The sequence below is a fragment of the Tachypleus tridentatus genome, chromosome 2 (genome assembly GCF_004210375.1).
Source record: "Tachypleus tridentatus isolate NWPU-2018 chromosome 2, ASM421037v1, whole genome shotgun sequence".
NCBI lineage: Eukaryota > Metazoa > Arthropoda > Merostomata > Xiphosura > Limulidae > Tachypleus > Tachypleus tridentatus.
In genome coordinates, this window is record NC_134826.1 from 2,180,921 (window position 1) to 2,208,617 (window position 27,697).

General features: G+C 31.8%; 1 protein-coding gene across 2 annotated transcripts; it reads left to right on the forward strand.

Moving 5' to 3' along the window:
- Nucleotides 1-683: 683 nt before the first annotated feature.
- LOC143237276 (sorbitol dehydrogenase-like) lies at nt 684-27,247 on the forward strand. Of its 2 annotated transcripts, XM_076476350.1 has the most exons (9): nt 684-1,215; nt 2,078-2,111; nt 3,767-3,931; nt 5,031-5,190; nt 11,762-11,880; nt 16,863-16,928; nt 20,525-20,700; nt 21,652-21,773; nt 24,112-27,247. In XM_076476350.1, the coding sequence occupies exons 1-9, from the start codon at nt 1,162-1,164 to the stop codon at nt 24,272-24,274; spliced, it is 1,059 nt and encodes a 352-aa protein (XP_076332465.1). In that variant the 5' UTR covers nt 684-1,161; the 3' UTR covers nt 24,275-27,247. The 2 variants fall into 2 exon arrangements, with proteins under 2 accessions (XP_076332465.1, XP_076332469.1); XM_076476354.1 differs by lacking the exons at nt 684-1,215; nt 2,078-2,111 and adding an exon at nt 1,640-1,846.
- The last annotated feature ends 450 nt before the right edge of the window (nt 27,248-27,697 follow it).

Sequence of the window (27,697 nt, forward strand, 5' to 3'; positions counted from 1 at the left end):
CTAGCACAGATAGCCCTCGAGTAGCTTTGTGCGAAATTCAAAACAAAAAAACAAATAAGCGGTGGGTGGTGATGACGAGCCGCTTTCCTTCTAGTCTTACGCTGCCAAATTAGGGACAGCTAGCGGAGATAGCCCTCGTGTAGCTTTGCGCGAAATTCAACACAAACCAAACTTTTCTTCCTACCTCTCCATTAAACGATGCTGAATTACAAGCTCTTTAAGCTGTCAATAAAAACAAAAACAAAAATGTCATTGCATAAAAGTAATCGTATAATACCTATAAATCTCATAAAGTTGTTTGTTGTAAGTTTGTTTGTTTTGAATTAAGCACAAAGCTACACAATGGGCTATTTGTGCTCTGCCCACCACGGGTATCAAAACCCGGTTTTTAGTATGTAAGTCCGCAGACATACCACTGTGCCACTGGGGGGCTGTTAATTGTACGAATTTATAGTAAATGATATCATATTTGCAGTTAGTGCTGTTAAAGTTTTGTAGTTTTAAAATAAATACAATTTTTTTTATTGTAACAGTATTGTAATTATGGAAAAAAAGGTGATTATGGACAAAATTGTGTAACCCCTCTCGAAATTTATCTTTCCTGTTGTTAAAATTCTCATCTTGAACGAATTTAGTATTATCGAGTTTTTACGTTTGTTTTTCAAATATTAAAATTCTCGTTACTGCTCAAAGGTCAAGGTTAGTGAGCACGAGGTTTTGTAGACGTCTTCTGGTTTTGAGTATTCAAGAGTACAGGGTAACCCGTAAGTCTGTACCCATCCATATATCTTATGTATCCAGTGTATCTGTGTGCTGTCCCTCATTCTCGTTGCATAATATTATGTCACAATACGCTCTTCAAGTATAAATCATCGGCCACATTTTTCTGAAAAAAAAAGAAACAAATTTATAATACATGCGTAATTATATATAATATTATAACATACGGATGGCTAGGGACTTACGGGTCAACCTGTACAAGTCTGATTTTGGAAATGGGTGGGTGGGTGGATTCTTCGTATTGCAATCTGTTTTTCGTACTAGAATTCTGAAGGGTGTTAGGAGGTCGGCTCTAGTTGCATTGGTAGAGATATCTAGTAAAGTTGTACATTGTAACTCAGTGAAACTGTGTCACCATTTCACGAATTACATTAAACAATAATGACTAAAGACAATCTTTCTGCAGTTTTAGTACAAAAGGGAGATATACAACTGGTAAGACTTTTTGTTTTAATTTAAGAAATTTGTAGTTTGGTATTTGTGTTATGTGATAAAAAGTGATGACAATACATATGAAAGTAATTGTAATACAGACACACACACACACTGGAATAGTTTTAAAGCAGTAATACATGCTTTGATTAAAATTTTAAGGCAACTTTACTTACAAAAATGCCGTTAACTAAGATTTGTGATTTATGAAGTAGAAAACTTAAAAGGACACAGAATATTGCAAAACGTTTTTTAAAATTTTTGAAATTGCGAGTTGTATGGATTTGTAGTAAATAAGATCATATTTGAAACTGTTGCTGTTAAAAGTTTCTAGTTTTAAAATAAATGACGTTTTTTAATTTTTATTTTTTTGGGCACGCTTGAATACTATGTGCAAACGTAAAATACAAATTTTCGTAACTGCATCACAGAAACTTGTTGACTCTTGTAGTGGAGTGATAAGAATATTCAGCTAGCAGTGATACTAGTATTTTGAATGTTAGAACAAACAAGGACACTTTTATTTAATGTTTAATATTTTGTCATAATTTGAGATATTCTCATTGAACAAAATGTTTTGATGGTTTCTTCAGTCTTACGACTTTTACGCTAATGACCAAAAATGCTTTATCATGTAAGTGTGTATAAAGTATCTGTTGTTAATTTCACACATTCAACATTGTTCTAAAGTCTGACATTGAAGTGAACCAACTATACGGTGGAGAATTAAAAGGTGCAATTATTTGGTAAAAATGCTCGTATAATAAATGTAATTTTGTAATATAATTTTTATAATGGTACTATTTATGATTTTATATATTGGTAAATTGATTTATTTGAAATGTGAAGTTCTTTAACATTTTAGGAACAGCGCCCAATACCAAAACCAGGAAAAAATGGTATGTAGAAACTATGACCACAAATTATTATTTTTGTATATTTTGTCTGTACCTTTAGTATATTTTAATGTATCAATCCTTTTATTTGAATTAAATTAATATTTGCACTGATTTGGAGTGCTTCCCTTCTAAATGTTTTCATACATTCATTAGAGAGAATCTTCTCTTGAAATTGTCAGTCAGTTATAAACGCTGAGTATGTAATTTTAATTAATATATACTCAAAGCATTCAAATAACATTCTTTTGCATGTTTGGTGGCTACTCAGTCAGTTTGTGAAGTGTATGTGAAAAAAGCAAACCCAAAAACATGAACCTCAAAAACAATTACTGTTTACAATGAAGTATCACATTTTGTGGATTCAACTCTTGAAACAACAAAACCTTCTCTAAAAAACCATACTACAAATCATTAATATAGATGAACAAGAAATATTTTTCATTCTACTAAATTGATAAGTTAAAAAATTCAAATCTTTCTTGAAATCAAGTAATTACTTCATTTCATTTCTGAAGTGTAATGAGATAAGTGGGCCCATCTTGGTTTTTTTTCTGCTAATGTCTTTTATTCAAATGAAATTTAAGTTATTTTTCTTAAATTCATAGCTGGCTTTTGAAATGATCATTCAATCTCCTCTGCAACTTCAGTGTTGCAGATTTTACCACTTTTGAAAAGAATCTGTTGGATAAGCCAACCATCCTGACAAAAATGTAATACTGCTGTTATAGGAATTGTGTTTGAGTCTTTATATCTTAAACTTTGATTGCTGCAGAAGCTTATTAGCTGTAAGTTTGTCCATTTTTGTAACTGTTTGGTACAACTAAATGAAATTTGTTCCAGTTTGTATGTTACAAGAAAATCTGATGCTTGTATTTAGTTTGAAAACCCATTTCAGTTGGACTAGGAAACGTTCTAGCTCTTGGCACAACCCCTAGAAGAGAAACATTGCTTTTTAGAAAGATACTGAAATTGAACACAGTGTAACATGAAAGCGCTCAAAAATATTTTTTGAAAACCTTGAGTATGATGTTGGGTCATAAAATAGAAATGTTCATAACTTCATCTCAGAATCATACCGAATCTTGTGTTATTTTTGTTTTTTTTTCAGTTAGTTTGTGGTTGGTGTGTGCTGTAGTTGGAACATTTTTCCTTCAAATAATAGTGTTAATAAAAACATTTTTTATGGATTTAATGGAATGCTTTGTGTTTCTCATTATAAATCTTCATGGTTTATTAAGTCAGGCCTTTTATTACAGTTAATTCCTTTTTGTTTCTGTATAAAAACATGCAGTTGATTATATTGTATTTATCACTTTCCTCCACATTCATTTTTGAGTCGTACATAACTCTCCTTCAGGTCTAAAGACAGGGTGTAAAATAATATTTGAGAGGGTTTTTCTCTGATCAAAAAAAGATAGAAGGTAGAAGGCTTGTTTCTTTTGTTCATGCTATTTTTTTTATTGTGTTTTTGTTATTTCCAGTTTTTTAAGTAAAAATTCAGATAAATACATAATACTTACACAATTAAAAATAAGATAATCAAACATTTCTGATTGATAACTTTTTGTGTAATGTAGTTTAACAAAAGTTAATTAAAATAATTGACATTAATCTATATACCTGTTTGCTAAAATTTTTCTTTATCAAATTCTTAGAAGTGCTGATTGCTGTTCATTCTGTTGGAATATGTGGTTCTGATATCCATTACTGGGTAGATGGACGTATTGGAGACTTTATCATTAAAAACCCGATGGTGTTGGGGCACGAATCAAGTGGGATTGTCCAAGAAGTTGGAGAAGGAGTCACTGATTTGAAGCCACGTAAGTTGTTTTAATTGTATTTATATTTGAAGCCACGTAATGTTTTAATTGTATTTATATTTGAAGCCACGTAATGTGTTTTAATTGTATTTATATTTGAAGCCACGTAATGTGTTTTAATTGTATTTATATTTGAAGCCACGTAATGTGTTTTAATTGTATTTATATTTGAAGCCACGCAATGTGTTTTAATTGTATTTATATTTGAAGCCACGTAATGTGTTTTAATTGTATTTATATTTGAAGCCACGTAATGTGTTTTAATTGTATTTATATTTGAAGCCACGTAATGTGTTTTAATTGTATTTATATTTGAAGCCACGTAATGTGTTTTAATTGTATTTATATTTGAAGCCAAGTAATGTGTTTTAATTGTATTTATATTTGAAGCCACGTAATGTGTTTTAATTGTATTCATATATTTGAAGCCACGTAATGTGTTTTAATTGTATTCATATATTTGAAGCCACGTAATGTGTTTTAATTGTATTTATATTTGAAGCCACGTAATGTGTTTTAATTGTATTTATAAATTAAAATGTCACTTGGTTGGTTAGGAAAAACTGGTGTTGTAGTAAATGTTAAATCTTGTATTTTTCATCATCAGACGTCTTCTTGCAATCATTCTTTTCATTTTAATTATTTCTGTGTTGTTTATAGAAGTTCAAAATTTATCAGCACTTGTTGATAAGATGAATGTATTTATTTTAACCCATTTTGTTTTAGGGCTTCACTATCTTTGTGAGTACTGCCATTCATTGGTGATCCTCAGTTAGACTGAAAATTTTGTCTTGTTTGAAATGCTACTGATGTGAATGATAAGTTTACTTACTGTTGAATATCTTATTAGGTGTAGGATTTGGAGATTTCTTATTTATCTTTCTCGTTTTCTATAATAACTACAGGAATTAATGACAGGTTTTTTTTATCATCTTAAACATTTGAAAACAAAATTAAACTCTCGCGAACCTTCGTGAACAAATGTTAGTGTATTGTATGTATTGGGTTTTATTGATAAAGTAAATTTTTACTCTAGTGCTAATAACTGAAGTATTATAAGACAATGTAGTGAATGTATGTAAATATTATTTATTCGAAGGAGATAGAGTTGCTATTGAGCCAGGGATTCCATGTGGAAAATGTGAATTTTGCAAGTGTGGTCGTTACAACTTGTGTCCAGATGTGAAGTTTTGTGCTACACCTCCATTCCATGGAACTTTAACACGTTTCTATACACATGCTGCTGACTTTTGTTTCAAGTGAGATATTGTTTAATAAAATTTACGGTTTCTTGTTGGAACGTGCTTATAAAAGTGTCTCATAATACCTGTACTCGTCCAATTTTAAACATTACTAGCATCAGTTAGGATGCAATGGGTTAAAACTTACTATATGCTTAGAAATTTTTTAGCCTTGTTTAAATTAAAGGCTCTTCTCCCACAATACTGAACTCCTGTTGTAACACGTAACAGTCCAGAGTGTTTCCAGAAGTAAACTTATGAGGTAAAACTAAGAATGATTGTGAAAATGTTAACCTAGAGTATCTAAAAAGTTTTAAAGGTATAGTAATGACAAGAAAATAATGAATAGGATTTATGATCATTGAGTGTTAACAGTGATAAAAAAACAATGATTAGAATCTGTGATGACGACAAACCCACTTGAAGTAAAATGTATTCTCAAGACAGCTGATATGGCTATTAAAACTTTAACTGAAATAAAGTGCAGAAAAACATGCTCACCTTTTTAGGTCATCTTCAGGTTAACAGAGAATTTACAACTGATGGTTGTTAGGCACATGTTTTGGGATGAGAATGTAAACAGGTACTGGGTTGTAGGGGGCATTGTAGTTAGATGTTAGGTTATTAGTTAGTATAGGTATAAAGGTGTTTCTTTGTATTGGTTTAATTTTGGTTTGAGTTGTTTAAGTAGGGCTTCTTTGATTTTACATTTTTTATTTGTTTCCCTACTTAATATCTAGATGTTTTCTATGGTTATGTTGTGTTTATTTGATTTGCACTGTTCAAAAATCTTTGAAGGTGTTTTTTTTGTTCTTTGAATCTAGTTTCCATTTTTCTGTTTGTTTTTCCAATATTGTATCTTATAAATAATGTTGGTGTTGTGTTTGTCAGTGTAATTTCTACATAGTGTGGATTTTAGTTTTGTACCTGATTTTTGAATAAATTTGATATCTACTGGAATGTGTTTTGTTATAAGTGTTTTTTTATTTTTTCGCTGATATCAGGAATATATAGTGTACAGAAATGTAAGATTTAGTAGTAGTTTCTTGGAATTTATTATTCTTTGTTGTTGATCTAAGTGTGTGTGCGTATCATTTTTTCGATAGTTTTTGGAGGAAATTTGTTGATGTTGACAGTGTTTGATTTCCTCATTAATTTTATCTGGTGAACATAGTTTTGTTGTTGTGTTTATTTGGTTTTTAATATGTTGAGTTTTTGTTTTGTTTCATGTGCCGAGAACTAGGGAATGTATACTCCAGTATGTTTGTTTTTTTTCTGTTTTGAATTGTCTATAGGTCCTTGTGATCTTGAGAAATGCTATTTTTCTTCAGCTTGTTCAAATTTACTTCCTTCACAACATCTGAAGGTAACTCATTCTTAAGGCCAACCATCCTGTTATAAAAAATAAAACTATCTTAGCTGAAGATGACTCCTGTTCTCTAAAAATTTATATTTTTGTTAGACCTTCTCTGAACCCTTTCCAACAATTCAATGTCTTTCCTAAGGTTTAGGAGTCCAAGACTGAACACAGCATTCCAAAGGTGGTCTAACCAGTGACCTGTGGAATGAAATTATAATCTCTCTGTACTTGTATTCAGTATGTCTATAGATACAACCTAAAATCCTATTTGCCCTATCACAAACAACACAACATTGATGGATGTTTTAAGAGATTGGTCAACTATTACATTAAAATCCCTATCTTTCATAACTGTTAAGGTTATTTCCATCCAGATTTTACTTATCATTCAAATTATGATAGTTCACACGCATTATCTTACATTTATTATAATTAAAACTCATCTGCTATTTATCTTCCTAACTCACTAAATGATCTAAATCCTTTTGTAAATCAGCAGCATTCTCTTTGCAACAACCAACACCCAAGATTTTAATATCATCTTTAATGGACATCATCCCCTCTGGGGAAGTGCTGATATTGATAGTAGTAGTCACTCTGTAGAGTGTATGCTTTCTGATAACAACATTTCTCATTTCAATAGCAGCTCTTATACTTATTTCCATGCACCTAGTCAGTCCTTTACTGCTATTGATCTCTCAATTTGTTGCCCTTCATTATTCTCCCATTTTCCATTAAGGGTTGACAATAATCCACGAGGCAGTGATAATTTTCCTATAATTTTGAGAGAGACTGGCCATAGCAGATGCCACTCGACTGGCATGCCCCATTGGAAGCTGAACCAGACAAATTGGCCCTCTTTCACTGGTTTTTCAGAACTTGATCCTGCCCTCATCTGTAAGCCATCAATAGATGACTGTATAGCAGTGTAGCAGCAGTAACTGACTGTATTATACAATCAGCTCCTCAATGTATTCCTAAAACTTCGACACATTTTCCAGTATATCCTCGCCTGTGGTGGAATCCTGCCTGCTACATGGCACGGAAGGCTCAAAATCGGGTCTGGGATACTTTCCATAGATATCCCACGCTCTCAAACTACCTCGCTTTCCAGCAGATCCGTGCACATGCTCAGTGGGTAAGATGTCAAAGCCAGAAGAAATCGTGGATTAAGTTCACAACTGGCATATCTTCTACCACCAGTTCCAAAGCCATATGGGACAAGATTTGAAAGGTAAGTGGGCACTACAATTCTGTTCTCTCTCAATCTTACTTTCTGATGGTCAGTAAGTCGCTGATACTCGGAGCATCACCGATACTCTAGGTGAAAGCTTTTGCCGAGTGTCTAGCACTTTTGCTTCTTCCTCCACTTTCTTAGCTATCAAGACTCGGGCAGAGCAATCACCTCTTTTCTTTTGAGCTTATTGTTTCTATTACTGTAATCGTCCCTTTACACTGGTAGAACTCAAACTGGCCTTTCATCTGTCTGGCAGTACACATGTTGAACCTGATGATGTACACTATGAAATGCTGTACCATCTCCTGCTTCTCTTGCTATTCTTCTGATTGTTTTTAACCAAATCTGGCAGGATAATGTTTTTCCTGATGCCTGGTGCCAGGCTATTGTCTTACCTTTCTCTAAGCTTGGGAAGGATCCCAAGATTTCTTCAAACTACCGTCCAATTGCTTTGACGAGCTGTCTCTGTTAGACCTTAGAGAGGATGGTTAATGCTCATCTTGTTTGGTTCCTCAAATCAAACAACCTCCCCATCCAATGTGGGTTCCGATGACAGCATTCCATCATAGACTACTTGATTCGACTTGAAACGTTGATCAGAGAATTCTTTCTCAAACAACAACATCTTGTATCATTATTCTTTGACATTGAGAAGGCTTATGGTACAACATGGAGGTATGACATTTTACAAGATCTCCATATATGTGGGTTATGTGGCCATTTGCTCAATTTTATTAAAAATTTTTAATGGACAGGAGATTCCATGTTCTTGTGGGTTCGACACTTTCCCGTTCTTTTCTACAGGAACTTGGAGTCCCTTACGGCTGTGTTTTGAGTGTCACACTTTTCAGTATAAAAATTAATGCCATCACTGAACAACTCCCTGTCACTGTTGCAAATGGGCTTTATATCGACGACTTTCACATCTCATGTCAGTTGTCAAACATGAGGTATATTGAGCAGTAGCTACATACTGCCCTCAATTGTTTACTGAAGTAGACCATAGTAAATGGCTTTAACTTCTGTCTTTCTAAAACCTTTTGCATGCACTTTTGCCACCAACAGGGTATTCACCCTGATCCTAAACTCCGTATCGGTGAAGTTGTGCTGCCTGTTGTCCCTGAGACAAAGTTCTTGGGGCTTATCTTTGACCATAAGCTGACCTTTATACCACACTTCAAGCAGCTACGGGTCAAATGCACAAGAACACTGAACATCTTCTGTGTTCTTCCTACTACCATTTGGGGAGCAGATCAACATTCTATGCTAAAGATATATCATGCTCTTATTCAATCGAAACTCAAATATGGATCACTTGTCTATGGCTTTGCCAGACCTTCGGTCTTAATAATGCTGGTCCCATTCATCACCGAGGACTTCGGCTGTGCACTAGGGCTTTCTGCACTTCCCCAGTTCAGATCTTATACATAGTCTCATGAACCTCTCTTGCACCTTTGCCGTTTGCAACTGTCTTTACTTATGCTTCGAAACTTTGTTCCTTACCAAAGCATCCCACCTGGGCTTGTGTTTTCCTTCCTCAGTGGGCCATACTTTTTCAGAACAGATGATCTGCAATTGCTCCTTTTGGCCTTCGTATCCAGGCGCAATTTGATGAATTGGGTCTGTCCTTGGATAACATTGCTGTATCCATTGGTTACCCCATCCAACCATGGCTTCTTACAGTTCCCAATTGTGACCTTTCTTTAAGTCATCTGAGAAAAGCAGATACTCTCAATTGGAAGTACCGTCTTTTTATTTGCTGAACATCTTTTGAACCATCTTTCCATTCCTGTTTATACAGATGGTTCAAAATCAGGTGATTGCGTAGGCTCTGCCATGGTTTGTTGTGGTTCAGTAGTTGCGCACAGAATCCCCTCTACAGCTTCTGTGTTCACTGTTGAACTCTTTGCCATTTCTCTTGCCCTGGATCACATAGAAGCTAAGCAATAGTCAAGTTGTACTATTTATACTGACTTGCTTAGTTTTCTACTGGCCCTGGAATCGCTTCATGTTAGTTCACACCCTGTTCTTGCCAATATTCAAAACTGACTGGCCCATTTCTCTTAAACATCAACTTCTATCCAGTGTTTCTTGATACCAGGCCACATTGGTATTCACAGAAAGGAGCTTGCTGACATCGAAGCTAAATCTATCTGCTCTGTCATTATCACCTCTGTGTCTGTTCCATACATGGACTACGGTCCTGTTTTCAAGGCTCGACTCTGTGCCAACTGGCAGTAGACATGGAGTGAGCAATGCAAAAACAAGGTTTTCCAAATGAAACCCTATATTGGACTTTGGTCGTTTTGCTTCCGTAAGGATCGGAAAGAGGAAGTTGTTCTAATTATACGCATTGGTCACAGTTTTTTAACTCATCGTTTTCTTTTATCTGGAACTGATGCACCAGTGTGTAGTTTGTGTAACACTCAGATCACAATAAGCCACATTTTACTTTCTTGCCATCATTATAACTTTCAACGACGACACCATTTTAAACATGTTCTGCCCCAAAATTTGTTAATAATGTTAGTGTTATTGGGGATGGTGACACTGTCCACCTTGGTAATGTTTTTAGTTTTTTAAAGGCCATTAATATTTGTAATGTCATTTAGGTGTTTTATATTTATTCATTAAAACCTTTTTGATGTGATTCCCTTTTATGAATCAAAGTCCATCTAGTTCAATTTTAAATTACAAAATGGCCGTAACGTTAAATAACTCGAAACCAGAACCGAAAAGGCCAACTTCAGGTGACAAACACTACTGTTTGAACTATCCGTTAGTCATCCCTGCGAGTTATTATTAAAATTTGCTGCACGTCCTTTAAAACTTTTATTACTTTACTTTTTGAAAATAGCCATAACATCAAATAACTCAAAACCAGGACTGGAAAGGCCAACTTCAGGTGGCTGACGGTGGTTTTTGTACTTACCTGTTACTCTTCCTCACATGTTATTATAATTACAATTATGCTACAGAATGTTCCTTACAACTTGAATTACTGTAGTTTTTCTCTTAATATTGTAGACTAGATGTAAACATTTGTTTTATGCTATTTATGTGTTGTTTAAAACTTTGTTTTATTTTACATTAATTTACTTTTATGAATTTTACTAAATTTACTTTTACCTTTTTTACTGGATTTTTGGCTAAGATAGCCTAGATGCTTTGTGCCATAAAACAGTAAATCATTCAACCAACCGTTTCAAAGAACGTGAAAACTTTTGCAAGGCAGGGTTTTCCTCGAAGTTACACCATGCTGATTATTTGATAAAATTCTGAACTTTGTTAAATGGCTTTGCAAAAGTATTTTTTCCCACAACTGAGGTAAAGTTAATGTGTCTGTAATTACTGGGACAATTTTTTTTTTTTTTTTCATTATTGATTGTTAAAATAATTTAAAATAATAATAATTAGAAATACTTAAATGGTTAAACAGTTTAATTGTAATTTTGATTTATTGATTAGTTTACGTAATATTTTGATTTAATTAATACTTATAGGTAATCACTTAACTCTCCTATTTTTAAATTGAACAGTTACTAGTAAATATTAATAGGAATGGCTTTGCTCTGATACGTGGAACAACAAATTTTAAAACACTTTGCTCAACCAATAAGAAGTTTTGTTTTACTTTATTATATTTTTGATAAAACTTTAAAATTACTATAAAAGTGAAACAGTTGTGCTGCACCTGAAACATATACTGTTCAAGCATAAATATGCAAAATGAATAAAATATGCCTCTAATCTGGTGAACAGTGACGAACATTTGAACAATGTTAAGAGTGGAATTTGGTAGAGTTTTTATAATTGACAGTAATTTAATGTAATTTATCTGTGCACTGTTCTTGTAGCACTTAAATGTGATAAAAGCATTTGAACTTGGTGCAATACAGTGTGTATGCATCAGGTTATTTTAAAGTCTGTTAAGTAACCTAATTATTCGTATTAGTGTGTTGTTACTTTGTTCACTTGTATCTCCTGTGTAGGTTGCCTGATAACATGAGTTTAGATGAAGGGGCTATGTTGGAACCTCTTAGTTGTGCTGTTCATGCCTGCAGAAGAGCCAGAGTTACTGCAGGAAAGAAAGTTCTGGTTTGTGGGGCAGGTTTGTATTTTACTGCATGTACTTTTTACCCAAATAATACAGTATTTTTCATATTCTGCAATCGGATTGTTAGTAAAGCAATGAAAGAGGAGCAGGAGATATGATGAATAGATTATTTGAATCAGTGTGCGGCAGGACTTCAGAGGGATTTGTAGTAATTTCTTATTATCAAAACTCTTGTTTTATTGCTTAAAAATACCAGTATTTATGACTTTATTAACACCTATAGATCATATGAATATGATGTAAAATTTCACTTCATGATGCATGTGTATTTCCTATATTTTGCTCTTTAACATGTTTGTTTACACATTAACTCTTTCAGCATGGGCTTGGTCCATGGGACAAACCTTGTAGCCATTTTGTGCTTCTTTTATAGTTTTTATGTTACGACTTTTAAATTAGTAAGCTTATGGTCACAAAATTTGGTAAATTAGCAGTAACTGTTACAATGATTTCTTAAGCAAGATATCAGATTTTTTTATTAGGTCTTCAGGTTTGCTCAGAAAGGTTTTTTCAGTAATTTTCATTTAAAGATTAAAAATATTTTTATGCACCAGAAAATATTCAAATTTCACATTCAAAATCCTTAAAATGTTTCTTATAGAAAAAATTTGTATTTTTTTTCACTAATGAATCTATATATGGGTTCAGTCAGTTTGATCAATCTAAAAATCATCATAAAAATAAATATAAATTATGCCTTTTTGTTCCAGAATGACCACAAATTATAAGAAGAAAACAAATGTTTAAACTAAAAATCTTAATGTTTAATGTTATGAGATTTTATTATTTTTATATTGACCTTTCAATAATTGTTGGTTGATATCACAGATGTTACAATAATCAGTGATGACGATTGTTGAGAAATTTAATGCAACAGAATCTGAAAAACATCTATGTAAACTGTTTTCAGCCCAAGTCTTGGCTATGTTCTATGATGTGATGGATGTGCACTTAAGTTACAGAATCAAGAATATAAAACTGACCTGTCTTGGCTATGTTCTAGTGGACTATTTTGTAAAATACAGTCACAATTCAATTATTATATATATTTAGATTATTACTATTTGTAAACAAGTTCTTAAATTTTTCATAATGTAGAATAGTAAATACAGAAGTAAAGCAAACACGTTTCATGTAGTTATCACCTTTGTTTACAATTGATTCTTGTCCTACCTTGTTAAGCCTTAAGAAATTTCACATGTGGAGGATGTGTAACAAAAGTTTTTAAGTTTTATATTTATCTGAATAACCCAAAAATCATAAATGTCCATATTGATTCTATATTCCATTATAATTTATCAAGTTTAGTAATTAAGCTTTTTTTGCGTCTAAAAAGATATGAAATTTCGAACAGGCTAAAGACACAACTGACCAGCATGAAAGTCTGTTTTGAAAGAAAGAGGTGATGCCGATATAGCTGAAAATGGCTGACAACATCAAAAGGGGGGATATTCTGAGCTTTTGATTAATTATTCACGTGTCATATGTAGAAGTAAATTTATATATGGGACTGTTTCCATATATATAAACAGATGAGTTGAGGTACTGTTTGATTCAGTACATAAGTGATATCTTAGCAGATAGAAGAAATATAGGGTTCTTATTTTGTATTCTAGCTCTCCATTATTGGTAATTTCAGCTTATAATTCATACAAAACTATAGACTTTGTATTTTGACATCACAAATATCTCATTTGAATCAGTGCTGCATATGCAACATACCACGTGAATTGGAAAAGTCGAATTTTAGGTGTTTTTTTTTTAAGTATTTGCTTTCAGGTTAAGAAATTAAATAATGTATAAAAGGAAAATTTTGGATTATAATCTAGTTCAATACCAAACTTAATAACATAAATTCATAAAATAGAAGACCAATAGATTTTTATATATGACTCAAGAAACACAATGAAATGGCCTTTTAACCGTGACCTGTCTGGGAAAGGTCATTCATGTTTTTAGCATTTAAGAAATGCATGCGAGTAGTATATTTACCACTAGCATGCTATTTGTAATACATTTACAGTAACAAAGGTCAAAAAGTTTTAGTTTCTGTATATCAGTTTTCAAAGTTTACACGTAAAGAGTAAATGGGTATTTTTAGTTGATGCTACAGAATACGTTTCCATAAAAAAGCTCGATAATTGATTTAATATATTATCTATTATTTAATACATCAACTACATTGGTTAATGATGCATAAAATAATCATTCTTAACATTATAATTAAGTTGAAAATAATCAACTGGTGTTTCTAATAATTATTCTTATTATTTCAACTATCCAATAACACTATGTAACACAATTTTTACTTTTTCTTATTCCTGGGCAGAATGTGTTATTTTTCAACTATCCAATAACACTATGTAACACAATTTTTACTTTTTCTTATTCCTAGACAGAATGTGTTATTTTTCAACAATCCAATAACACTATGTAACACAATTTTTACTTTTTCTTATTCCTGGACAGAATGTGTTATTTTTCAACTATTCAATAACACTATGTAACATAATTTTTACTTTTTCTTATTCCTGGACAGAATGTGTTATTTTTCAACTATCCAATAACACTATGTAACATAATTTTTACTTTTTCTTATTCCTGGACAGAATGTGTTATTTTTCAACTATCCAATAACACTATATAATACAATTTTTACTTTTTCTTATTCCTGGAGAGAATGTTATTTTTCAACTATCCAATAACACTATATAACACAATTTTTACTTTTTCTTATTCCTGGACAGAATGTGTTATTTTTCAACTATCCAGTAACACTATGTAACACAATTTTTACTTTTTCTTATTCCTGGACAGAATGTGTTATTTTTCAACTATCCAATAACACTATGTAACACAATTTTTCCTTTTTCTTATTCCTGGGCAGAATGTGTTATTTTTCAACTATCCAGTAACACTATGTAACACAATTTTTACTTTTTCTTATTCCTGGACAGAATGTGTTATTTTTCAACTATCCAATAACACTATGTAACACAATTTTACTTTTTCTTATTCCTGGGCAGAATGTGTTGTTTTTCAACTATCCAATAACACTATGTAACACAATTTTTCCTTTTTCTTATTCCTGGGCAGAATGTGTTGTTTTTCAACTATCCAATAACACTATGTAACACAATTTTTCCTTTTTCTTATTCCTGGGCAGAATGTGTTATTTTTCAACTATCCAATAACACTATATAACACAATTTTTACTTTTTCTTGTTCCTGGACAGAAAGTGTTATTTCCCAATTGCTTTTGCCTAAAGTAAATGGAAAAGACCTATTTTTCTCTTCAAACTTTGCTTTTGTGACCTGGGAGCATATAATTAAAACATGATGGGAGAATATATTTGGGGGCTGATCCGTGAAAGTGATTTACATTAGTCACAAATCTCAAGAAACTACTCACTTCTTAACATTTTTGTATAACTTTAGTATAAATACATGTAAGTTTTGATTCATATGTTGTTTTATTCAAACCTTTTTGTAAATGAAAATGTACAAATTTGCCCATTTTTACATTGAAAATAGGTTAATTTCTAAATTTTATTATCTAGGACACAAAAGCAAAGTTTGAAGGGAATGATGGCCATTTTCTGTACTTTTACAACATAAGCAATTAAGAAATAACACATACTGTCCAGGAACAAAATTTGTGTTACATAGTGTAATCTAAATTATGAGAAAACTAATTATTGTGATGAAAATAACACAGTTAAAATTACTGTTTCCAATTATGTTTTTGATTGTTCAAACTCTACAGTAATAGAAATATTCCCCTTATGATTTTTTGTTATCATTTCATCAATTCAAATTTGGTCAGCTATTTTTGATTATTCCAACTATTCAAGTGATTGAGATATTAACATTAATTATGAAAGAATGACAATACAGATGGCTGTGTGTCCTTTGCCAACCATAAGCACCAAAATCTAGTCTCTAATGTTGTAAATTTTATTTTCTTAGCCATCTTGTGTGATATTAATTGATTAGTTGTAAGAGACCAGGTGTTAATAGATTACTAAATTCCACTGATTGATCAGCTCTATTTCATAATACGAGTCAGTGAATATGCATTAATTTTGTCCATCCAAGATATGTTCAACTAAATCATGTTATAGAACATTATTTATTTAAATATTGTTTACTTGGTTCTTTCAGTGATCGTTATAACACTCAACACTCTCTTTATTATGATTTTGTCGCTTTCTGAGCATACAGTTTGTCATAATTAGGCCAAGTAGTTGGTATAAAGATTTGTATTGGGTGTGATACTTTATGATGAAACATATAACCCATTGCAGGTGACTGTATGTGTAGTTGTGATGGTGTAACACATTCTTAAATAGGTCAGGTGGCTGGAGTGCTTGACTTGTAATTTGCAGGTTACAGGTTCGAGTCCCTGCCATGCTAGACATGATCAAAGTTTCAGCTGGGGATACATTATACTTTGATATCAGTACCACTATTTGTAGGTAGCCCTCTCTCATTTTAGTGCAATATTAAAAAAAAAAACCTGTTCTGAAATTCAATTATTTGGGTAAAATGGAGATTTCCTTGTTATTTTTCATTTATATCAGTTTAATAATTTTGTCCATGTGCTCTTATAGTATTTCATTTTTATCTTGTAAGATCTCACTTTCCTGAGCCCAAAACAGTTGTGTTGTACTTGATAGTTAAGTGTCAGAACTGCCTGACAACCACTGTTTTTTTTAGGAGTACTGTGCTTTCACTTACTGAGCCATTTACAATTTATGTTCAGAAACCTATCATATTTTAAATATCTAGAACCATAGCAGTGATAATCAAGAGAACAAATATATTTTATATACATCATTAACTGTTATGTTTAATTTGTTTATTGTCAAGAAAAATAAGAACTGGTTAGAGAGTGTAGTGCAAATAATTTCTTGTATCTAGAGTATATAGTTGTGTGTTTCTCCAGCTTTAATAACACAATTTATATTCTGTAGGGCCAATAGGATTACTAAATTTACTGACTGCTAAGGCAATGGGTGCATCAAAAGTTTGTGTTACTGGTAAGTATTTTATGTTGTGAATAATATTTCCAGTTTCTCTGGTTTTCTTGTTGTAAAGAACTTCATTTTTTTTTTTTTGCATTTAAGTGCACGTGTTTCAGATGATATATAAATTGCTTTTGTTGAAATATTAGTTGCTAGTTTTTAGGTGCAATAAATAACATATTTTTCTAGTGGTATTTTGTTTTCCTAGTGGTTAGTAACATTCTAATTTTGAAGTTTGGTACTAACCCTTTCTGTTCAGTGAACTGTTTTCATTTTATTAACACCTTGTTTAAGTTCATGCTTGAAGTAATTAATTTAAGTAAAGTACCTTAATGGTTTCACTTGTATTAAATCCTTTAACATATGTAGACAACCTTCACACCTAAACATAGATTAGCTTGGTACAGTGAGTTAGTGCGAATGTATGTAGTCAGCATCCACACCTAAAGGTGTAGAAGGTTCATTTGGTACACTATGTGTATACAGTTAGCTTTCATACCTAAAGGTCAGCAAAGTTTATTTTATGTACTTGTGTATAACATAGTAAACCCTCACATCTAGACATATGGAAAGGTTTAGTTGGTACACTGTGTATGTACATATAACTACTTTTGACACCTAAATAGAGATTCAGTTGACACACTGTAAGTGATTAACTGTCGTACATAAAGGTACAGAAATGTCAAGTTGATACACTAAATGTTGGTCAGTTTCCACACCTAAACATACAGAAAAGTTCAGTTTCTGTGTATGTATTGATATTTATATAACTTGATCAATGACAGTTGGCATTACATAAATGTGTAGTTATCAACTGCCATGGTGAAGTATTTTTATTCAATGAAATCTGAAATGTGTGATAATACATCTTTTACAATTAGAAAATGGAAGTTTCAGTAATATGTTTTGAAAACCTGGACAATCCTGGTTTGAAAATAATTTTAAAGCCTTTCATGGATTAGTCTTCTTGAATTGGAAATCAAACATTTGTGATCTTAATGCATATTTTGTTAATTGTAGAATTGTATATAAAAATATGAAAAATTTTCACATGCAAGATAAAATGCTAGTATGTCCTAATGGTAACATTTTTGTTACCATGATACAATACTTAATTTTCTTTGTAGCATACCAATATGAGATCTTACTTTTCTCTCTCTGTTGAAATTGAAAGTAAGTAGAAGATAACATATAATGTTTAGCTCACATGCCCCTGCTTAGTTCCTTCTAATGACATAGTGTTTAGCTCACATGCCCCTGCTTAGTTCCTGCTAATAACATATAGTGTTTAGCCCACATGCCCCTGCTTAGTTCCTTCTAATGACATAGTGTTTAGCCCACATGCCCCTGCTTAGTTCCTGCTAATCACATAGTGTTTAGCCCAAATGCCCCTGCTTAGTTCCTGCTAATCACATATAATGTTTAACCCAAATGCCTCTGCCTAGTTCCTGCTAATAACATAGTGTTTAGCTCACATGCCCCTGCTTAGTTCCTGCTAATCACATATAATGTTTAACCCACGTGCCTCTGCCTAGTTCCTGCTAATAACATGTAGTGTTTAGCTCACATGCCCCTGCTTAGTTCCTGCTAATGACATGTAGTCTTTAGCTCACATGCCCCTGCTTAGTTCCTGCTAATGACATGTAGTGTTTAGCTCACATGCCCCTGCTTAGTTCGTGCTTATAAGATTAGGTTTTTGCTTTAGCATTACACACATTTACTTTCCGAGCTGAACGTAACATACAAATAAAAACAAAGAATAAATAGCAAAGAGTGTGGTTTCCAACCCTACACTGCTAATATCTTATTGTTACTGTTTGTAGTAATCCATTTCATAGTTTGAGTGTGGGACCTGCTGCAGGTTCCGTGCACTTCTCTGGCATTTTTCCTTATGGGACTTTTTCTCTCCTATTTCTTCCACATGAGTTCCCAAGCACTATGGTACTGATGTGGCAAACATGGAGAGTTCCCTTTAGGCCAGTGTGTAATCTTCATTGTTATGAATCTAAGTGGATACATCTCTTCATTGGAAGTAGGGCAGGAATGTCTAAATGGGTTTTGACTTTTCAGAATACAGTTCAGAGAACTTTCGTATCTGTTTCTGCACATTTTAATATCATGTTGAGTATTCACATACTATACAACTTCACATATTATCTTGGTCACATAATCTGCCTGAGATATATGGAATGATGATGTAGCCTTCAAGTTCCTTCCACCTTCACAACACCTCAGTACCACCCAGGATATTTCTTAGAACCGATCTTTTGACACCATCACCTGTATTTGGAATAAAGTATTTTCTACTTCACGTGGATGTGGTCTCCCACTAAATGATGCACTAATTATATATTTATATATTCATGGCCTCTAGTAGTGGGCACACTCCGTGAGTTTCCCTTTCTTTCCTATGTTTTCAGAAAGGAGCCCATATTTTTAGTTTTTTTCTTTACACCATTTTCTCCACTACATCTTCAATGATAACTCTCTTATCGTTTCTCTGGAGAAGTTAGTAGCATATTTTGGAGTTAACATTTTCTTCATCTAGACAATAAGCTGTGATACACACAAGATTCTACAGAAGGATACTGTAGGGGTAATAGGTAGTCTAGTGCTGTTCCTATTATATGCTGGAGTAATGTGCAATATTGTACGATAGGTGGGAGCATAACTTAAAGGTTTGGTGCATGCACAGAAACATTTCTTAAGGTAATAACTAGTCTAATACTGCCAGCATTATACACTGGTTCAGTACACATTATTATATTGCTGGTGAGAGCTTTATTCAAACGTTTGGTGCATGCACAGAAACATTTCTTAACACTCCTATGAAAAGTGGGGCCTATTAGGCCCCATTTAATGAAATCAAATGAAATGGCAGTTTTATTTAAATACAAATTTATTAGCCTAATATTAATAACCTTTCAAGTTGCTCTGGGGCCTATCAGGCCCCACTTTTCGTAGAAGTGTTAAGGTAATAACTAGTCTAATACTGCCAGCATTATACACTGGTTCAGTACACATTATTATAATGCTGGTGAGAGCTTTATTCAAACGTTTGGTGCATGCACAGAAACATTTCTTAAGGTAATAACTCGCCTAATACTGCCAGCATTATACACTGGTTCAGTACACATTATTATAATGCTGGTGAGAGCTTTATTCAAACGTTTGGTGCATGCACAGAAACATTTCTTAAGGTAATAACTCGCCTAATACTGCCAGCATTATACACTGGTTCAGTACACATTATTATATTGCTGGTGAGAGCTTTATTCAAACGTTTGGTGCATGCACAGAAACATTTCTTAAGGTAATAACTCGCCTAATACTGCCAGCATTATACACTGGTTCAGTACACATTATTATAATGCTGGTGAGAGCTTTATTCAAACGTTTGGTGCATGCACAGAAACATTTCTTAAGATAATGTCCTATGGAGGGTTAAAAATACTCCTCTACAAAACATCTCTAGGTAAGGAAAATGTAAATTTTGTGAGTAAAAACAGTAAACTGTAATTAATTTGTTTTATTGTATGTGTAACTTGTGAACATTTCTTTTATATCTTTGAAGATATGTATAAATTTTTTCTAAAACATAATGGTTTTAGATATTTCAAGTAGTCGTCTTGAGTTTTCTCGTAAAGTTGGGGCAGATTTTGCTATTCTGGTGGACACTAAGGAAACCCAGTCACTGGTAACTAAAATACATGAGGCTTTAGGAGGAGCTCCGGACATTACCATTGAATGTAGTGGAGCTGAATCGAGTATTACTCTATCAATTTTGGTAGGAAAAGAAACTATCTTTTTGAATAAAAACAAGATAGATAACCTGTATCTTGAGATAGCTGGTATGGGTGTTGAAACATTCATTAGGTCATCTTCTGAAGATAACCTTAAGATGACCTAAGGAGGTTGAAACGTTGCTCACTTTTTATTTTAATAAAAGATTTAACACCAGCCATTTTAAGATACATCTTAACTTTAAGTGGGTTTCTCGCCATCACGAAGATAGAAAACATATCTTTCTCTAACTTTTATCTGTCTTATGTTTGACTCTTACTACACCTTTTTCATCCTTTTTTCTGTCTTCCTATTATTTGTTTCTTCTTCCATTTCTTTTTTCTTTCTTTGTTTTAAGATTAATCAGTTCTAAGTAGTTTTTATAACAAATTTTGCAATTAGTTTTATCCAAATATATATATATATGTATATACTTAAGTATTAGGTATCCAAATACCTATATATACTTAAGTATTAGGGTTAGACAAAACAAACTTAATAGAACCACTGACTTATTATTGATAAAATAAGTATACAGAAGTAATGGTGAATTAGTTGGTGTTAATACTTTGAAGTCAGTGGTTTTCAAACTTTTTCATTTGTGGACAGCTTCAGTGGGTAAAAGACCCCTCAGTCCCACCCACCAGTCCTACCCTACCTACTGTTTTTACCACTGCAGAAAAACTCATCAAAATTAATAGGAAGAAAAATGTTCTTTTTTATGTGAGTTACATTTTGGACCAGTTGATGAACTATGTTTGTTATTTAGAGAAAAATATTCAAAAAGAGGTACATGTAGCAATGGTCTGTTTAAATAGGAGAAAGTATTTCATTAATAATATATAAATATTTTTCTCTAAATAACAAACTTAGTTCATCAACAATATAATTAATGTTTTTACTTTACTGATTAGTTTTTCAGTTATTTAAAAGTAATTGTTCAACTATTGTTTAGGCTACCAAAACTGGAGGAGTTATTGTATTGGTTGGATTGGGTCCTCGTGAAGTAACGATTCCTATTGCTCATGCAGCACTTCATGAAATTGATATAAGGGGAATTCTTCGATATGCAAATTGGTGAGTAGCAGATCTTTTGATATTTCTGGAAGGTAATTTTAGTTTGCATGAATCTTTGAACAATAAAATGAGTAAAACAATTGAGTTCCATGCTTTACCAAAAGTAATAGCTCCTATTAATTGTTTAGCCTTTAGAATTTTCTGAAATGGGTGTAGTGTCACTTCTGTATGCTTCATTAAAAGTGGCTTTAAATGAAACTGTTATCAATTTGTAAGAAAAGTCAATATGAAAGTTTCCTAATTTGATAAATATTTAATTTCTCTTTAAAACCTTTCAGATGTATACAACAAAATTTTTCATAATTACAAGTTTTCTATTTGCAGAAGTAAAAGACAGTTTCACAAGAGGAAATAAATGTAGGGATGACTGATATCAATTCTTCAAAAACTGTGCATACAAGACAGTAGAGATGGCATTTGTATCATCCCAACACACACACACATTGCTTTACATTTATTGAATCTAGTATCACCATCAATTTTAGTAGGAAACAAACCAACTGTCTTTTGAATGACAACACAAAACGTGTGTACGTATGTTTTCTTTCGTTTACTTGGATATGTGTTTTATGTTTGACAGTTACAACTACCTTCTTGCCCTAACTTTCTCTGTTTTTTATATCTTTTTTGTACTTTATCTCCAATTCCTTCTTGCAGTGTTTGTGTCTTTTAAGATTAATAAATCCTCAGTGTTTTTATAAATTTTCTATTTACAGTTTTATCCAAATGCTTGTATCTATTCAAGTATTAGTGTTATGGAAAACAAATTATGGAAACTACTACTTGTTTCTATTATTTTTGAAGGATTGATATGAGCCATCCCTACTTTTACTTCCTTTTCTGGAAAGTTGTTTTTCTCTTCCAGCTTGTTTTACATTCTTCAATAGACATAGGAAGGTTATACTTATAACCAAGTTCTAAATACAGTGAGGTTCCAATTATACTGTTTATTGTTTGAGTTTTATTTCCTGGTCATTCCAGTTTCACTCTGAACTTTAGGTTTGTAATGGACACCAAAATTATGTAAGAAAGATAACTTTAAATGGTTAATGATAATATTGTTTACTCTAGAATTTTGTTGTTTAAAATTACTAGTACTTCTAAAAACAGATGCTCCATATGAAACTATATTACATCAGCACATTTGGTTGACACTGTTGTTGTGGTTCTTGAGTTGTAATAAAAGAGAAAACATTTAAAACTTTTTGTTATGTTTACAGATATTCTCATAACTTGTGACTTGGCCATTAAATAGATATTGTTATAAAAAGAAACACTATAGTAATGTAAACTTCTGATAACCTGTTCAGATGTTTAAAATATTTCGATGAACAATCTGAGCCACCATCCTTGCATAGGAAGTGCTGCAACCTGCCTGAATTTATTAAAGTAACACTGTACATGGTGTGTGTACAGATGGATTACTGGAATATTTAGGGAAAAAACTGAACATTACTAAAGAGATAAGTCAATGCCTCTACTTTCTATTATACTGTACAGGAAGTATTACACACACACAAAGGTAGTTATGTATTGTTTAACTTAGCAACGAACATATGGATCTATTTCTGTATTTTATGCTATTTATTTGAGCTATCATTTAGTGACATAAAAATCATCTAATGGATGGGTCCTTTTCACTCAGTTTATTTTCATAACTGATGACATGTTTTGTTATGATAACCAGTAGTGTGTTCAAGTTCTTTAACCATCAATTTATTTTGCTTCTTTAATTGCACCCAACAGTCAGTACGACTAATATAAAAAGTTATATGCACTGTTGTTAGGTGAAAAATGTTCATTATGTTATCACAGTTTGGATTAATGTGTCTTTTGCTTCAACAACATCAAATTACCAGCAACTTGTAAAAGAACGATAGATTGAAAAATAAGGTTATGAATGATTCCCAAATGTTAAAACACATGACCCTCTGTTTTCTGTAGACTTCTGCTTATATTTTCTGAGAAAGTTTTTCAGGTTTTCTGGTGGAGTCAGCATGAAGCTTGAAATATTAAGAAACATCGTCCAGAATGTTTTTTATACATAAAATACTATGAGAAATTTCTTTTTACATGGTGTATGTATTTATTTATTTTAGTTTCATTAATGACATTATAATGTTCCAGTTACAGACACAAGTTAAATATATTTTGAAATGTTTTTCATATAATTCTTGATGAACTAGAATATATTTTCAAGTTTGGTATCATCAGTTTTTGTCACCATAAACAACGAATTTTATTAAAGTTTTAAAAACTATGTTGTGTGAAGTTCAATAAACTAATCATTAGACACAAAAGCATTAATTATTGCACATCTGTTTATTTATCCATTTAGTTATCCTATTGCTCTGGATCTGGTTGCTTCTGGCAAAGTTAACGTAAAACCACTGATCACCCATCACTTTAAACTGGAGGATTCTCTGAAAGCTTTCGAAACTTCAAAAACAGGAGCAGGTGGAGCTATCAAAGTTATGATCCATTGTTATCAGGATTCTTAAGATAGAAACCTGATCATGCCCATTGCTCAGTGTTAGTGAATCTCTGTCAATCAGAGCAGGAAATAGAGTAGATCTGATGACAAGTTCTTTTGTTTCACATGATAACTATTTTTGTTTATTTCCTTATGTGAAATTGTATGAATAGTTAGTAACTGTAAACTATTTTCCAGTATAATATGAATGCTTGATCAATAGAAATCTCAAGGTTTAAAATGACTTCTATAACTTTCCTTACTATTGAAGCAATATTTTGTATGAACTAACTGCTGTCAGTAAGTTGAAGTACAACTACGTGTATAGTATTTTAACAGAAAAGGTTGTGTACAAAGAATTATTCAGTTTTTCTACAACATTAAAAATGTTTACTTGAGTTAGTTGTTTCCAAAGATACCCAGTTTTGAATTTTATAATCTCAAAAGTTCTTCCATTATACTTTGAAATACTGTTGTTGTTTTTCTAATTAAACCTTTTTACCAATAAATCTGGTTTTAATTGTAGCAACTGGTTCATAAAATAGTTTTTTTTTTTTATAAAGATGAATCTCTCATAATTCTACAAAACTATGGTTATGCTACAAGTCAAGAAAAGTAGCCAAAAGATATGTGACCTTTTTAACCTTTTACATGTAACTAATAAACTAAAAATATTCCATACTGGTAAGTTAGGTGAAATTTATAAGATTACTGAAAAGTAAATATTTTTAATGATTGTTCTACAATTTCTTCAAAAGTATCTTTAGTCAGTCAGTTTAACTGAAATACAGTACAACATAATAAGAATTAAAATGGTCAACTTATTTTAAGAACACTGTCTATCTAGATATCTCAAGTCATCGGTATTTCTGTCTGCCTGTATATCAATTTATGTATCTGCTTATCTGTTCTCTTTTATATGCTGTTTGTTTCTCTGTCTTTCTAAATATATACACACACACACACACACACACACACACACACACACACACACACACACTTGGTTTTTTAAGTAAAGTTTTATGGACATATTCACTACATATCAGTTATTGAATTTTTACATGCTTATGAATTATATCAACATTGATACATGTCTGTATATTTTAATGTAGTCTTATGACTAATTCATACAAAACTCTTTGTTTTGCATTTATGTATATTTCTCTAGTCCCTTCAAATTTACCCTAATTAATCATCCAAAGTCTGTGTAGCTTTTTTTAACTAAAGGTGCTGTGTCTGTTGTATAAATTAGATATGTTTTATTATCTGTAGTGTTTGTGTTTTTTCTTTTATTAGATCTTTATCAGTGTTATTATACATGTGCTGGGCTAGCTAGTTTCCATTTCAGTTTGCATATATAAAAAATGTTAGTAGTTGCAGTTGTTAAAAGGTGGTTGATTCACCTTTAGTTTAGTTGGTAGAGCACTTGTCTGGTGTGTGACAAAACTTGAGTTCCAAGCTTGTCCTGGGTATACCATTGGTCCTGTTAAACAAAGGTCCTTAGAGTTCCTTTTCACTTATTAGCTTTTTTAGATACTGTACTTTCATTTAATCATGATATGAACTTAATGTAAGTATCTAAGTATCACACACACACACACACACACACACACACACTGCAAAACATAAATTATCATAAAACCACAAAAAGGTACTAATTCTATGGAATGCATTTATGAATTTAACTAGGGTTAATAACAAATATATTATATAATGTATTTGTGTATATATACACACAAACATGTGTACCTGTAACCTTAAATTACACTAAAAAGAACTAATTCTATAGATGCTTGTATCAATTTTAGCTAGGGTTAATAACAATGAATATATTAACATATTCAGCTAATCGTGTGTGCAAGAAATGTGTCGTGTTTGAGTTATATTTACAGCATTGCAACATAAAATTGATTTCATTTGAAGTTGTACTTATAAGATAGCAAATTTGTGTTTTTATTGCAGATTTTTTTTTCAAGTAAACACTATAAAGCTGAATTCTTTTTTTATAAGAATGTCACCTATATTTTATTTTAGTTGTGCTGTTTTTTTGTATTCGTAAAGTTTCTGAACTAGCATTCTTTAAGTTTGAGTTTTTTACTTCACTTAACAAATGTATTCATGAATTACAAATTTACCTTCTGTGACACACCAAATGTGCTCACCCTTTCAGTCCTGGGGGTGTTATAATATGACAGTCAGTTCCCTTATTTGTTGGTAAAAGAGTAGCTAAAGAGTTGGCAGTGGGTAGTGATGACTATCTGCCTTCTTTCTAGCCTTACACTGCTAAATTATGGACAGCTACTGTAGATAGCTCTTCTGTAGCCTTGTGCAAAATTCAAAAAATAAACAAATGTTGGATCTAACCACTAATATGAATTTTGAAAGATAATTTGTAAGTTTTTACTCTTTATCACTTGTGGAAAGTGAATTTAACAAAAGTGTTTGTAACAATTAAATAAAAATATTGTATGTTGTTCATATTACAATTGTTGTGGTTTTAATTATTGTCCCACAATGAACTCAAGATGCTTCACTAAAACATTTATACCATTACTTAACCAATTATTCTTCTGATTATATTATTATCATAATTTGTTAATTGTTTGTTTACTTTATCAGGAATCTGCACAATATAATTCTGTAGTTTTATTGCTAAACCATTCTAACTGTGGTGGGTTTTTTATATTATGTGATAACTTTATAAGTCCTTATTTATCAACATACACTGGCTCAAACATTAAAAGTAATTTTGACAAAGAGAATAATGTCTAAGCAGCCATCAGTAAAATAACTTAAGTCTTTTTCAAAGACACTTCAACTATTTACTGATTTTTTTGAATCATTTACAGTTAAAATGTTTAATGTTATGTTGTAGTATGTCAAATAGCATATTAAATCTTTGTAGTACACATTTCTAATCTCTACTGCAGTACAGAGACATTTACTGCTGATATAGTTGTGTATACATATATAAAAAGTGCAATAAATCTGAGAAACTTTACCTCATTGGTATCTGTCATTTATTTAAATATCTTTATTTAATATAATCATCTCTCATAACCTGATAAAGTTTAATTCACACTTTACTTGTTATAACTTATCATCCAATACTATAAGTAGGTTACATGATATGGCAAAGGAATTTCTGTATTTTACTGTAATGAATTGTGTTTTTAAAGGTCAGCATATATAGACTTGCTGAATATTTTTAATGAATCTGTTTAATCCATAGCATTATCCCTAAGAATATATAAAACATACATTTGTAAATCTGTTGCTTAAGAGCACTAAAGCCATCTAATATTATATCTATTGTAGCAGATTTACTATCATATATCTATTTTAATATCAGTGTTTTTTTTAGTTAAATTTATAAATATACACATTTTTAAATATACTGTTAAATCTGTTTTGCAAAATTCACAGCTATTCACTAAAGTTGTAGAAGATT